Source organism: Orcinus orca, chromosome 12, assembly GCF_937001465.1.
Source record: "Orcinus orca chromosome 12, mOrcOrc1.1, whole genome shotgun sequence".
Classification (NCBI taxonomy): Eukaryota; Metazoa; Chordata; class Mammalia; order Artiodactyla; family Delphinidae; genus Orcinus; species Orcinus orca.
In genome coordinates this window covers 51,236,955-51,252,727 of record NC_064570.1, presented here as the reverse complement: position 1 = coordinate 51,252,727, position 15,773 = coordinate 51,236,955, and the positions used below count along the sequence as shown (strand labels likewise).

General features: G+C 37.4%; 1 protein-coding gene across 5 annotated transcripts in view; it reads right to left on the bottom strand.

Annotated features, from left to right (window-relative positions):
- The window catches only part of PDSS2 (decaprenyl diphosphate synthase subunit 2), a 261,892-nt gene that overhangs the window by 52,943 nt on the left and 193,176 nt on the right, over positions 1-15,773 (bottom strand). For all 5 annotated transcript variants that reach the window (XM_004264759.2, XM_049695312.1, XM_033418732.2 and 2 more), the window contains 2 exons: positions 1,220-1,393; positions 148-279 (listed from right to left, as the gene is read on the bottom strand). In XM_004264759.2, coding sequence (XP_004264807.1) covers positions 148-279; positions 1,220-1,393 — 306 coding nt within the window. The remainder of the gene's footprint in view (positions 1-147; positions 280-1,219; positions 1,394-15,773) is intronic.

Below are 15,773 nucleotides of genomic sequence, written 5' to 3'. Positions count from 1 at the left end.
TTTTACCTGTTATATGAATAAGCTCTTATATGACTGATCTATATGCTCCATATGGCTGATCAGTCTTAGATCATCATAAAATATGAGTTATGTTTTAAAATCAACCAAATACTATTGGTACCTAAAATAAGAGTAATTTCATTTTACCTCTCTGATCTGTTTAATCCACAAATCTCTTCCAAGAAACTCCTGATGTAAGACTACAGGAGCTGAGTTTAGATTAAAAGTCAAGGAGTCACTGGTCTTTTCTTTAATAAAAGGCTGGAGATCAGAATTTATCTAGAAGGAGTAGTGAAAAGAGTTAAATCAGTGAAATGCATATACATTGGCATGTTTTAGTCATATTCAGAAAGCACCAGTTACTACAGTGAAAAATTAAGCTTAAGGAACTCAGTTTTTAGATGTACTTTAATAAGCAAAAGAACAGCTCATATGATTAACAATAATCTTAAAAAAACTTTTAAAATAGTTTTCCCCTAACATATTCCTTTTTTATTTGGCAGCAGCCTTTATTTTGCTTTTTAAGTTCAAGGTAAGGATCATAAATTATATTTATTTAATAAATATAATCAAATAATAAATAAATTAATCAAAGATTTAATAAAGGACATAAAAACTCACCTGAAGATATTACATATTTTTGTATATATTTCCCCCTTCTTATGAGCTATTTAAATGGCATCTAAGAAATATGTACTAAATGGAATTTAAAATTACATATACATGGAGGTAACAAAATAACAGCTAATCTTGAGACATTTTATATTTCATTATGCCCATTCAAAAGAATCAGTTATTGGAATTAAAGCTTTCAACTTTGCTCCATATATTTCTAAATTTCATTAACTTTCCACAGTTTGTTTTACATAGGAACTATAAGGGAACTGTAACAAAAATGCAAATATTCTTCCATTTTGTGACTGGCAACATTACATGTTATTTAATAATTTGCAAGAGTTCTTTCAAGAACCCTTTCAGGTGGTAAGAAGAGACAAACATCACAAATATGGTTTAAGTAAGCTGTAGCTTTCTATCAAAATTATACAGTACTCACCAATCGTACTGTTTATATTATGTAATAACCACCACGAGTGATAGATTTTATGTACTCAATAGACAGTTTTTGAGATATAAAAGCAGTTCATTAAATGGTAAAATGTTTCTTGTGTATCATTTTAGCTATTTAAATACAGAAAAAATAGAAAGGGTATGCAAATACCTTATGACTCATGGCCATGTGCTTCCCATACTGAAATGCCATATCCTGAACCTCAGCATCATGCTTTGCTAATTCCATTGCAGCTTGGCAGCTCTTTGCTAATAAGGCACCATGGGAGAGAAAAGTCTGCTTCTTCCAAGTTAATATTCCAATATCATCTGTGATATGATTTTCCTAAAAATTGCAACAAAAGCCAAGATTAAAAAGGTTTGAGGAGTAATTTGTTTCGGTTTTTGAAGAATAAGCATTAAAAAATGAACTATTCAAAACACTCAGGCTGTTGCAACAAGACAGAACTAAAAGATGCTGACCCTGACCTCTACCTAAAGAGAACTAAGGAGGTGGGAACTGCTTGTTTAGGGTAATTGGGAAAAAATGAAAGAAATGCTGAAGCAAATTTTATTTCGAGCTAGGGAAGTTCTATGAAAATATACTTATAAGCAAAATTAGAAACTTAGACCTTCAAACTAACTCTCTTCTAGATTCATATCAGTTCTTAATTAAGTGCTAATATTCCAAAACACAAGAATCCTATTGTCTTTAACTTACATTAAAATGTCAAGGGCATAGTGAAGGAACTGCATTCTCTTATAAGCAGGTAGATAGAAAAAATCAGAGAGAAAGTAACCCATTACAATGGAGTGTGATTAGATCATACTATTCATCAAAGTTTATTCCCATAAGAAGAAACAAGATGATAAGGGAAGACATAACTGTAGTTTATTTAATTTCATCTTTTCACATTACGAAAATCACAGTAGTATCTTTAAGTAGCATAAGCATACACATACCTACTGACTCTAGACCAGTGATGTCCAATGAAATTATAATGTAAGCCCCATATGCAATTAAAAATTTGCTAGTAGCTACATTAAACAAGTGAAAAGAAACAGGTGACATTAATTTTAATGACATTTTATCTAACCCAATATATCTAAAATATTACTATAATAAAATAAAAAATATAATCAATATAAAATTATTAATAATATTTTACATTCTTTTTTTACACTAACTTTTCAAAATCAGTGTATATTTTACACTTACAGCACATCACTAGTGACATTTCAAGTACTCAATAGATACAAGGAGCTGGTGGTTACCCTAGTGGACAGCTCTGCTTTAGGCAGTTAGCTCTCTGAGGACAAGAATGATGAAGCGATATACATAATGATGCTCATTTTACGGTGTTTCTTTGAAACCTCAAACTAACTAGAACCCATCCAGAAGGATTAATTAACTCAAACACTTTACTTCCTGCCGCCCATACCACAATCCTTCTCCTTCCACCATTATTTGGGGACAAAATAAAAAATAATAAGAAAACTTAGACACCATTAAAAAATGATCTTAGATTTAGCCCCACCTCTTTCACCATGTTGAAGGGAATCTCCAACCCATTGGTCAGATCAAATTCTCAACTTAATTTTACATGCTTTTAAACAAAAAGAGAGTTTCACTTATAGCAACAGTTACAAATATGCAACATAGTATTGTGTAATAATCAAAAAGCCACTTGGGGAGAAACAGTGCGTAAACTGCTTCATAAAACATTGCGAATAAATGATAGTATTTAATTTTGGAAATCTGAGAATGGATTTTAAAATATGTGAAGTTAATATCATATTAATAAACCTAGATAAAAACCATATTATCTCCCCAGATATACTAAAGATGCATTTGACAAAATTCAACTCCTAGTCTTTCTTTCTTTCTTTCTTTTTTTCTTTATTTTGTGGTACGCGGGCCTCTCACTGTTGTGGCCTCTCCCGTTGCAAAGCACAGGCTCCGGACGCACAGGCTCAGCGGCCATGGCTCACGGGCCCAGCCGCTCCGCGGCATGTGGGATCTTCCCGGACCGGGGCACGAACCCATGTCCTCTGCATCGACAGGCGGACTCTTAACCACTGCGCCACCAAGGAAGCCCTCAACTCCTATTCTTGATGGGAAAAAAGCACTGAATAAAACAGGAACAGATGTGTATTTCTTCTTTTTTTATAAATGTAATATACTGCAATTTTATTTCAATGGCACAAACGAAGTTAGTGTGTAGGAAATTTATTTATATTTAAAAAAAAAATTTATTTATTTGGTTGTGCCGGGTCTTAGTTGCGGTGGGTGGGCTCCTTAGCTGAGGCTCAAGGGCTCCTTAGTTGCGGCAGGCAGGCTCCTTGGTTGTAGCTCCAGGGCTCCTTAGTTGTGGCATGCAGGCTCCTTAGTTGTGGCATGTGAACTCTTAGTTGCGGCATGCATGTGGGATCTAGTTCCCTGACAAGGGATCAACCCAGGCCCCCTGAATTGGGAGTGCAGTCTTATCCACTGCGCCACCAGGGAAGTCCTGCGTGTAGGAAATTTCAATGAAACAGTATGGTAAAAATAGCAGAGAACCAAAAAATCTAAAAAGCAAGTACACCTAAAGCATGAGAATTCATTAGTGTTTCATCTTCAGTTATGACTGACACTTGATGCTTGCAAATTTTGAAATAAACTTTGAGATCATGATCACTATTCTGAAGAGATTTCAGCACCAGCACTAAGATTTGTACATTCAGTTGGTTTGCAGTTGACTTGTTAGCCATTTACATACTATGGTACAGATTTGTCACAGGTCAGATCACAGTGTTGAAGGAAAGAAAGACCTTCCTGTAATTATACAGAAAGGATCCTCTAACCTGCACTCAGCTTAAGACATCCAATGTACAAGAGCACGAAAACCATCACAGTAATGTGGTTCCAAAGAACATAGTTTTGGTAAGGAAAATAACCTAAGCTCCTGTTTCCCATTTTAATTACTGAAATCTCTACCAATGACAGAAATGTCATATAGGACACTAAATGTACACAGTAATTCAAACTTCATGCAAAGAACATATTTAGCAATCTGGGATAATGCAGAATGACTGGAAATATAACAAATGTGATTCAACACTGGTTCTTTTTGTCATTTTACACAGACGTCATGTTAATATTAGACCAAAACACAAAATGTTTAGTGCATAAACCAGTTTCTTTTTTAAGATCTATCATTTTTATCGTAGTCTTTTATCTTACTTTGGACCACCTGTACCCCGTACTCTATCCTACTATAGACTGTTTAACTTAATCAACAAAATCAAAAGTAATTTCTGACCAGATTTATGGGGGACATAAAAATTTATAACATCAAAGTGTCTGCATAACCAAAAGTACAATAATAAAGAAGAAAATGCCTCCTATTTCTTTTAGGAAATAGTACTTTGTAAGCTTGCTGCATCTTTAATGCTTTTACTATTGCATGACAATGAATAGTTGATAGAAAAAAAGAACTGTATACTTGAATTATGATAACTCATCCATCACAGATTAATCTAATAATGAAGTTTCTGCAGAAACAGGAACTATTTTAACAAGGAAAAAAAAATGCCCTCATTCCAGATGTATATTTCTTTAATGTGAAAGGTGCCTGTGTTTGTGCGTGTGTGTGTACAAGCATGCATGATCACCCAAAAGTCAGCAAATACTTTATGGGGAAACACATGAGCCCTTCTTCCTAAAATCAGGAACAGGACAGAGATGAACACAATACCATTACTATTTAACAATGTAATAGAAGAGGCAAGAAAAGGATAGCTGTATAAAAATTAGAAAGGAAGAGTTTAACTATCACTATTTGAAGACAGTATAACTGTATATTGGGGAAGACCAATATACAAAACTCAACCAAAAAACTACTAAAACAAGAAGATAATTCAGTAAGGTAGCAGCATATAAAATCAATATAATTTATAATTAACATAATAGATGTAACCATAGCTTTCATACATAAAAACTAATCAGAAAGTATTGTAAATAGGGCCTTTTCTTACATTATATCTATGAAAGAAAGATTTAAAAGCTGGGAATAAACTTAGAAATGTACAAAATTGATATGAAAAAAATACTACTGAAGGAAAGCAAGTTAAATAAATATAAAGGCATATCATGTTTAAAGATAGTAAGATCCAACCTCATAAAGTTACTCCAATAAAATTAACACCACCCCTCCCCCTCCCCCCCCAACTTAGGCAAGCTGATTCTAAAGTTCATATTGGAAACAGCATGAAGAATAACCAGAATAAGCAGGAAGCCATGAAAAAGAAGAGCAGTGTAGGGTGAGGTGGGGGGAAGAAGGGTAGATGAGGAGAGCTAATGATGTCTAGCCCTACTAGATACTATATTATAAAGCCTCGGTAATTAAAAAAAAAAAAAAGTGCACTTTTTAGATAGACAAATGATGGAACGAAATAGAAAGTCCAGCAATCAATCAAACTATACACAGGAACTTACTATATTTTAGGGAAAAGTTGGACTTTTCAGTAAATGGTGCTGGTACAACTGAATAGATTTCTGGAAGAAAATTAAGACTGCTCTGTATTTCACACAATTTATCAGGATAAACTCTACATAGCAAAAAATAAAAGCAAAAGAACCACAAACAATAGAAGACAAAAGACAATAAGGAAAGGTATGTGCACTTTCTATCACAGATGAATGACAAATCTCCCTGTGATAGGCTAACAATGGTCCCCCACAAAGATAGCCACATCTTAATCCCTAGAGTCTGTGACTGTTACCTTACATGGTAAAGGGGACTTTGCAGTTATGTTAATTCAGGATCTTGAGATGGAGGAATTATCCCAGATTAACTGGATGAGCCTAATGCAGTCAAAAGGATCCTCATAAAAGGGAGGCAGCAGGGTCTGAAGATGGAGGATGAAGCCACAAACCAAGAAATGAAGGTGGAAACTAGAAAGGGCAAGGAAAGGGATTCTTCCCTAGAGCCTCCAGAAGGAAAGACAACATCTTGATTTGCAGGCTTCTGACCAAACAAACAAACAAACCACTTTCCACCGCCTTAAAGCATCACTCAGTGTTGGTGAGGCTGTGAAGAAACAGGCATCTCAAATATGACTGGTAGAGTCTGTCATACGGAGTGAAGTAAGTCAGAAAGAGAAAAATGAAATACCGTATGCTAACTAACGTACATATATGGAATCTAAAAAAACGGTACTGATGAACCTAGTGGCAGGGCAGGAATAAAGACGCAGATGTAGAGAATGGACTTGAGGACACGGGGCAGGGGGAGGGAAAGCTGGGGCGAAGTGAGAGAGTGGCATGGACAAATATACACTACCAAATGTAAAATAGATAGCTAGTAGGAAGCAGCTGCATAGCACAGGGAGATCAGCTCGGTGCTTTGTGAGCACCTAGAGGGGTGGGATAGGGAGGGTGGGAGGGAGGGAGAAGCAAGAGGGAAGAGATATGGGAACACATGTATATGTATAACTGATTCACTTTGTTATAAAGCAGAAACTAACACACCATTGTAAAGCAATTATACTCCAATAAAGATGTAAAAAAATAAAATAAAATAAAAATAAAGTTCCTAAAAAAGAAAAAAGGGTAATGAATATAAAATTTTACATTTCTTGGTCTCAAATGCTTAACATTTAAAAAAGTTATATGATTCTCAATCAACTTTTCGTGGTTTGTATACCATCCTCATGTATTCATATAACAAACATTTATTTAGTTTCTATTATGGGTTAGGTTCTTTGTAAAGCAATATAGATGTGAATATATTTATTAATAATATTTATTAATGAATAGCCTGTCCTCAAGAAGCTCACAATACAGGAATGACATCTATATCTATCTATATGTGGATATTAATATAATAGATAAATCAATACAGTTCTATCTCAGAATAATTCTTGGAAGATCTCCAATGGTCAAAGATTCAGTTTTATTATATTTTCCTTATTCTGATTAAGACATTTTATTATTCACCATTTCTACATTTTAATTCAATTAATACACGATCTCCGAAAACAAAATTAGAAAATTCAGATAGCCGAGAAACACTTAATATATAGTCCCTTGAAATCTGCTATCATAAGTTAATCAGGTCATAAGTCAATAATTCTGTTCCTAAATTAATCAGAAAATTTATTACCTGAACATTAAATTATTACCTATCGTGACCTTGGTTACAAATGAAACAAAGTCCCTCTATTCATTTCTGTCAGCTTGCCATGTATACATTATGAGAGCATGCTTTATTACAAAGGAAAAGTTAATGTACAATTGTAAAATACCAAGAAACTAGTTTGATAACCACATCCAAATTAGTATCTTCAGATATCAGATATACAGAATTGGTGTGAAATGAATGAGAGCAGTCAGAGTAAATGAGATTCAGATATACTTACAGCATCAACTTACATCTGTACAGTTTATAGAAGGAGGATACATTCAGTGAACATTGACTTTTGATGGGATTTTCTCTTTTTCAGAAAGGTAATATACGTCAACATACCTACTGAAGGACTGTCAGACTGAAGGATATTAATTTTTAAAATGTAGGTCTCTCATTCACTGTAACATGACCTTTTCGCTCAAGCAAGGTTAGTTCAAAAAACACACAGGAAAAAAACCCTGAAGCTTGCAAGATGATGTTTCCCAAGACAGTGGCACTGGTGGTTGTACTCAGATATAATATTCTGTTCTGCTACTGAGCTGTCTGGGGAATGTGTACTTTGAGTTGCTTTCCTAATGGTAGTGATACATTTGTACATACCTATTTACATGAAACCAAAGTGTGTTTGTAAAGTGGCTGCTTGGGATTAAAGGTCTAGTCCACGGTCACAGAACAAAGGCAAACTGATTCAGGAAGATGTTCAAGCCCCAACCGGAACCTGCCGAGCCAAACTTCTATCTTTCACATTATCAGAGAAGAAGAGTGTTAAAAGTACTTTAAAGAAAGCATGCAAATATTTCCTGTTGTCATGCTTCTTTCAGATTCATATACTGAGCTGCTACCTTTATAATTTATCTTTAAAATATATCTTTGTTTATTTATGCAGCATAAATTTGGGTCTGATAAGAGATCAGATCTAATGCCACATTTCACCATTTTAAATGTTTGCTTTGAATTAGCCTTTTCAGCTATTTTGAGAAGCTAAACAATAGCCAAAATGTTTACCAGCTTTATTTTTAAGTCAAGGAAAATTTCAAAAAGACTCCCTAAATTTAGGGATAAGAAGAAAGCAAGGGGGAGAATAGAATCTAATATTTCCTGGGAGTCAACAATATGTGATGACACTTTCATGTTCATTATTCTATTACCTCTCAAAAATCTTAATTATCATTATTCCCATTCAGTAGGTAAGGAGACTTGAAGGCTGTATTTCGATCATGATCAGACATTAGTAAATGGCAGAGATGGGTCTTAGCTGTATAGCAGTCGGATTCTATTTTGCTTAATACATAGTAGAAATACTTAAAAATATCTTTTACAGTCTAAAAAGTAGGTTGTATTTAAGAGTAAATGACACGTTTCATTTATGTATCAACAAAGCATTTTAAACCTGTAAATTAAGTCTTTTAATAATATCCACTGAAAAGATCCAAGAATCTAGAGCATATAAGTAACAAGATTAGGAATAGTAGATGTCACAGTATTTTTTCAGGAATCCTGAGGAAGGGGGAAAGAGTATAACATTTTAACAGCATCATCTAATAGGATGAAATAATTTGCTTTGATTTATAATCCAATCACACTGGAGACAGTAAAGTAGGTATCTAGGTAAATCATGGGAGAGAAACTGATAAGATGTGATAAATGTATAACTAAAGTCTGTTTTAAAAAGTGCTTCTATATAATAAATAAAGCTATTAAAATTTTAGTCACACATTAGAGAGAATGGTTGTCAGGGAATTTAAAAGTCAGGAATTCTTTGGTCTAGGGCTAGCCAGCCCCTTCCTGTACTCCCCACGAGTCAGTTCTTGCTGAGATGTATGGGAATGATATGTTGAGGAGGGGTCAGGATGGAGAAGGGAAGACTGTTTTACAGCTCAAATCCTTCAGCAAGGGGTATCCTTGGGATGGGGAAAGCTTTGAACAGCTAGAGGGCAGCAGATAGTCTTCAGAGGGGTTGCACAGTAGGGGCAGTAGGGAACGCTGCTTCATTCTTTGAGATGAACAAACAGCACCAAAGGGAAACTTGGCTTGCTGTGAAACGTGCAGTGTATGTTGGTGCTTGATATACCATGTAAATGTGCAGTAGATGCAGTTCAATTAATTTTTGTGTGTGCTTACTACGCCAGGCACTACAGATTTGAGAATTAGGTATTACTCCTTGACCTTTAGCAGAAGTTCAGTAAGGGAGAAAGACAGTACACAGGAACTAGTATGGTATGTGAAAAGAAAGCTATGCTTACAGCACAGAGAAGGGAGTGACTAGTTTTACCAAGGAAGGCTTCAGTTGGAGAACTGTTAGCTGAATCAGGTTCTGAATAATAAATTGGAATTAGCCAGGAAGATAAGGTATGAGATGACTTTGGGGCATCAATATTAGTTCCATATTGTTGAAGCAGACAGTGGGAAAGGTAGATGAAGAAGGACAAGGCTAGTCAGGTAGGTGAGAGGTCCAGAGGGTTGGATCTTATTACTTAGATGCTAGAAAACTGTCTTTAGCAGGAAGTTATATGACTACACATGCAATTAGATGGGTTGCTTCGGAGGCAGTTTGGACTGGAGGGGCAACAACTGGAAGATCCATTAGGGGTTAAGTTATATTCCAGGCAAGCAGGGATGACATATAGTGGTGGCCAGCGGGAACTGAGAGGCAAGGGCAATCTGAGCTGCTCAAAGAGTGAAACAAGACAGCTCCCTGCTGTGTACACGATAGTCGCTCACCGAGGATCTACTTCCCTCTCTCTCTTTACTAACAAACCCTAATTTTGTTCAGGTAGTCACTGCTCTTGTCAATGATTAATTTAGGAATGGGCATGTGGTCCAATTCTAGGCAATAAGACATGAGGAAAGTATACTGCAGAGCTCCCAGAAAGAGATCCAGGCAAAAGCGGCACCTGTGGATGTTGCTCTGTCTTGATGAGCCACACCCAGGACTACTGTAGCCAAACTGCCACAAGCTTGGTAATAAAGAGGACACTAGGAAGCAGAACAGAGATATAGAGAAAACCTTGATATCTGGAGTTGTCATGTTAACTGTCCCTTGATGCCTGACTACCTCTGCATGCTCAGTTAGAGTAAAACATGTTTCCTTACTTTTGTATCTATTTAATTGGATTTCCCATTTTTTGCAGCTGAAAGCATTTCAATGAATTAGTTCATTCCTTAAGATGAGAAATGTTTATACTATATAAAGTCTGCATTGCCAACATTAGCAAACTATTAAAACATTTTAGGAAGAATTTCCTTAGGATGGAGTATTAGTTATCTATTGCCACATAGCAAATTACCCACAAATGTAGCATCTTAAAACAACACACACTTATTATCTCAGAGTTTCTGAGGGTCAGGAGTCTAGGCATGGCTTAGCTGGCTGGTTACGGCTCAGGATGTCTCAGGAGACTGCGGTCAAGCTGTTTGCTCAGGCAACAGCCACAAAAAGGGTCTGGAGAATACACTCTTAAGCTCACTCGGGTGGTTGCTGGCAGCAGGTGTTAGTTCCTTGCCACGTGGGTCACTCTGCAGGGCTGCTCCCATGACATGGTAGCTGGCTTCCCCAGAGCTAGTGATCCAGTAGAATGAGGGAGAGTGAGAGCACACTCCGGGGGGTAGCGTCACAATCTTTCATAACCTAATCTTGGAAGTGACACACCATCATTTCTGCCGTATGCTATTGGTCACACAGACCAACCTAGTATAGTATGGGAAGGAATTAGACTCAGAATACTAGGAGGTGGGGCTCATTGGGGGTCACCTTGGAAGCTGGCTACTAGAGATAGAGTCTATGATTAGAATTACTGGGACAATAGATTTGAACATTTTAAAGTTTCTTAAAATATTCTGCAAGTTGTTTTATAGAAAGGTTCTGATATGCACACTGACCAGCCAAGTTTGAGACTGTCTTGTCACTGAGTAGAATTATTGTTTTACTTGTGAATTTAACAGGTGAAAAGTGGCATTTCATTTAAATATGGGAAGTAATTTCATTGATTAACCATTTGTATTTCCTCCATTCATTCGTTTATTTACTATCGTCTACAGACAAGGCATTGTTTTAGGTGTTCACACCAGTGAGAAAACCAGAGAGTCCTTGCATTCACAGTTCTTACAGTCTAGAAGGGAAGCCAGACAATCAGATAACCACACAGATAAATATGTAACTGCAAACTGAGATACTTCCAATGGGGAAAATGAACATACTTTTATGACAGCAGTAATAAAAGAACCTGACTGAGACTGGGGCTTTGGGGAGTAGTTTCCTTGAGGAAGTGACACTTGAGCTGACACAGGAAGGATGAATAAGGGATAAGTTAGTAAAGGTGAAGAAGTATGCAAGGATTGTAAATACAAAGGAGAATGCTTTGTCTGAGGAATGAGAGAAGGCTACTGGGGCTGATATGCAGACAGTGAGGGTAAAAATGGTACAAGGTGAGGTTGGAGGGATAGACTGGGTCGGATTACGCAGGGTCTTTTGGGTCACTGTCAGGATTTCGGTATTTATCCATGGAGTGATGAGATGTTACTGGGGGTTGAGATGAAGGAACAGCAGCATCAGATCCGCATTTTGAGACCTCTGGTGGTGTGGAGAAAGACTAGAAGATGGGAGGATTGAACACACGGAGAAGGAAGAGGTAACTGGAATTGCTCAGGCAAGAGAGGATGGCATCTTGGACCATGCAAAAGGGGGAGGCATGGGGTAAAGCCAGGCTGCAGCCTATGCCATCAATGGTGGGGGAGTGAGGGCATCAACAAGGTACTGCTCTTGACCACTGTTGTGGACCAAATGTATGTGTCCTTGCAAAATTCATATGTTGAAGCCCTAACTGCCAGTGTGTTTATATTTACAGTAAGTATGTAAAGAAGGTTAAATTAGTCATAAGGGTAGGGATTAGTGTCCTTATAACGAGAGACACCAGAGGGCTTGCTCGGCTTTCTCTCCACTGTGTGAGTGCACAGTAAGAAGGCGGTCATCTGCAAACCAGGAAGGCAGCTCTCACCAGAAACTGAATTGCTAGAACCTTCATCTTGGACTTCTCATCTCCAGAACTGCGAGAAAATAAATTTCTGTTGTTTAAATCACTCAGTCTATGGTATTTTGTTATGGCAGCCCGAGCTGAATAAAGTAACTACCTTCTCTATAAATCTTAGGATTCAATCAGTGATGTTTTGGAAGTATATTTATACTGTTTCTCCCAACATCTTTTCAGCATGGTCTTAACCAGCTTGTTGGAAAGATCTATATTCTAGTTATCTATTTCTGTGTAACAAACTACCCCAAAACTCACGGGCAAAAAAACCACCACCATTTTATCATGATCACAGATTCTGTGGGTCAGGAACTCAGGAAGGGAACAGAGAAGACAGCTTGTCTCTGTTCCATGATGTCTGGGGCCTCAGGTGGGAAGGCCTAAAAAGCTAGCGATGATTCAGAGGGCTGGGGCTGTAAGAACTGAACTGCTAGAGGTCCACTTCCAATGAACTGGCTGAGTCCCCCACACATCAGGCCCATCTGGGATGGGGGGCTGGAGTACCTACCCATGGTCTCTCACTGCATGGTGGTTAAATTCTGAGAGGAGGCAGAGACAGTGAGCATTTCAAGAAAGTGAGCAATTCTAAGAGACCCTTTTATGGCCCAGCCTGAGAATTCAGGTAGTGTCACTTCTACCCTATTCTATCAGTTGAGGGGACCACAAGCCCACTGAGGTTCAAGGGTCATATATCCTCACCACTCGATAGGAGACAATGGGAGGAGAGTTAAAGAATTTGTGGCCTTTTTTTGGTTTGTTTTTAACCACCACAGTCTACTACTGAAGAGAGTGCTGAGGAAAGCAACTTGCTTTCTCTGCTCCCTCTCAGTTACGCTTCTGGCTAAGGTGGTGATACAGGAGATGGAGTAAGGCAGCCATGGGGCTAAGCCTGGTGAGGGGCAGAAGTATTAAGGATGACTCGTAAGTTTTTGACTTGAGAGCCTGGATGAATGGTGGTGCTCTTCATGAAGACAGAGGACAAGGGAATAGGTTTGGAGAGAAAGGTCATACATCTGGTCTTATAAGTACTGAGTTTGAGATGCCTGTGATACCACCAGGTGGAAGTATTGAATAAGCAGCAAAATATTCAGTAGTGATCTGGGATGGAGATTAAATCGGGACTTACTGGCATATAGACAGATGGTAATTGAGGTCTTGGGCTTCATTTTCTGAATGGTCTATTCTTGTCCTGTGATCAAAATGGTATTCTATTAAACAATTTACAAGCTTAATAGTGATGCTTCATCTCTCAGGCAAATAAACTGCCTTTTAAGATGCTTTGCTGCGATAGCTGACAGTGAGTGACCTGGAGTACCTCTAAATGGCGTACAAATTCAATTTAAACATTTATCAAATAAAAACATTCACCAACCATACCCACTCTAAACTTGAGGGCCTGCTTAATCGAAAGGGCTATTATACACACTTAGCTTTCTCAGTCACCAAGGGCTTTTCTGCCTTCTTCATATCTGTATCAACCTTTGCTTTCTCACCTTTGCATATCTAATATAATATTCCTATATTTGATTTCTAATAAGCTTACTTCACAATACATTTTCTGTTTTTCTTTTAAATAAAAACATTTTGTGGATTAAAAAAATATAGACAGCATTATTTCTTAAATGTGGTAGTGGGCACCTAGGTGTTTTATTTTATTTTCAGTCTTTAAACTGTATAGATCTGTCATATACACTCTTTTGTATGCTTGATATATTTCATAATAAAAAAACATTTAAACCATACTCAATAACTTTTAAATCTGAATAAATTCAACAGTTTTATTTGCAACGAATGACTTAAGACTGTGTCTACTTTATGAAAAAAGGATGTTAGTAAAATTATAGGTATTTATTATCACCACCACCAGCATCTTTGAAGTCTTGGATATGTGAGTGATACAAGATTGAACAGATGCCCAGCAAACAATAAAACATGACATGGCATGTTTTATTAGCTCATTAATACATGCCTTGAGTACAATGAGAGAGACAGGTTGTGAGTAAATGTACCAATGAAATACACCCCAGAGTATCTTAATGCTTTTATACTGTACTCACTGTTTCACTTTCAAACCTCTTAAAATAGGTTTTCTTTTAAAGGTACTTTTTACATGTATATATACTTGGGATATTTTTTACTTCAAAGAAAGGAAAATGAAATTTTCCTATTTCTAATCTATAGAAGAAAATTTTCAGTATGAGCTCCATTGCACTTTAATAAGGTTAATTAGCTTCTTTGAACTCAAATGCACTTATTTCCTTTCTCTAGTCAACCTCCCCTGGCCACCTTCACCCATTTTTATGGGAATAGTCTGCAAAGCTCTGAATTTTCCATCACTATCCCGTGCTTCTGTTTTCACACTGCACAATAATGTCTCCATATAAAACACTGTAGTCCTCTCTGGCTGCTGAGGATTGACTGCCATCATGAACAACATGGTATAAATCCTAACCAGGGAGTGCATGACCAACCAACTACTTCAGTGGAAACAAATGATCACTGATGACCTTCATCCTGGGAAGGAAGGCAACAGTGCCTTAGACAGAAATTTGGGAAAAACTTGCTAAAATGTACAAAACCACACTTGATGTCATCTTTGAATTTGGCTTAAAAAAACCCATTTTGGTAGTGGCAAGACACCTGGCTTCAGCATGATTTACAATTCATGAAGCCAAACACAGACTTGCAAGACATGGTCTTTATGAGGAGAAAAAGATCTCAAGAAAACAGTGAAAAGAACACAAAAACAGACTGAAGGAAGTTGGTGCTGGAAAAAAGAAGGTGCAGATTTTGCAATGACTTTATTTGTGGTGATTATGCAGATTTTTCATAAGAGAATTAATAAACTATGGAAACGTAAGGAAAAGCACAAAAAACCCCCACTGTAGGTGCTTTGTGAACAGTCTTGACATGGATTTCCTGAAATTCCAAATACCAAACCTCTGCTCTCTCCAGCCAGGGGGCAGCTGGCATTCCAGTTACTAAGTGGGTCCTAGCCCTAGAAGGCAAGGCTTCGGTACTCAGGCTAGAAGCCTCCAATTAGCTCCTCAAATCAGAACCCTAATTAAGGGCTTGGCCTAGACCTTCAGGTTCCCATGGATTCTCTGACTCCATCTGACTCCAGTTCACTTGTGGTAAAGCTACCCCCAGACTCAGCTGATTCAAACAATAGTCATTTATTATTGCTCATGTGTCTGTGGACCAGCTGGGATTCAGCTAATCTAGATGGGTGGCTCTGCTTCTCACTGCATGTCTCTGGGCTGGGTGGAGAGGTTCTGCTCCAAGTGTCTCCCATTCTTCTTGGACCAGCAGTCTAGCCAGGACATGTTTTTCTCATGGTGATGGCAGAGGACCAAGAGAGCCTCCTATTAGCCAAAGCAAATCAAATGGCTAAGCTCAGGGTTAAAGGGAATATAAGAACACCCTGTTCACATGCATCACAATTATATGGCAAAGGACATGGATGAGTATATTATCTACTGCTGCATAATAAATTACCCCAAACGTAGTGGCTTAAAACAATAATAGGGGC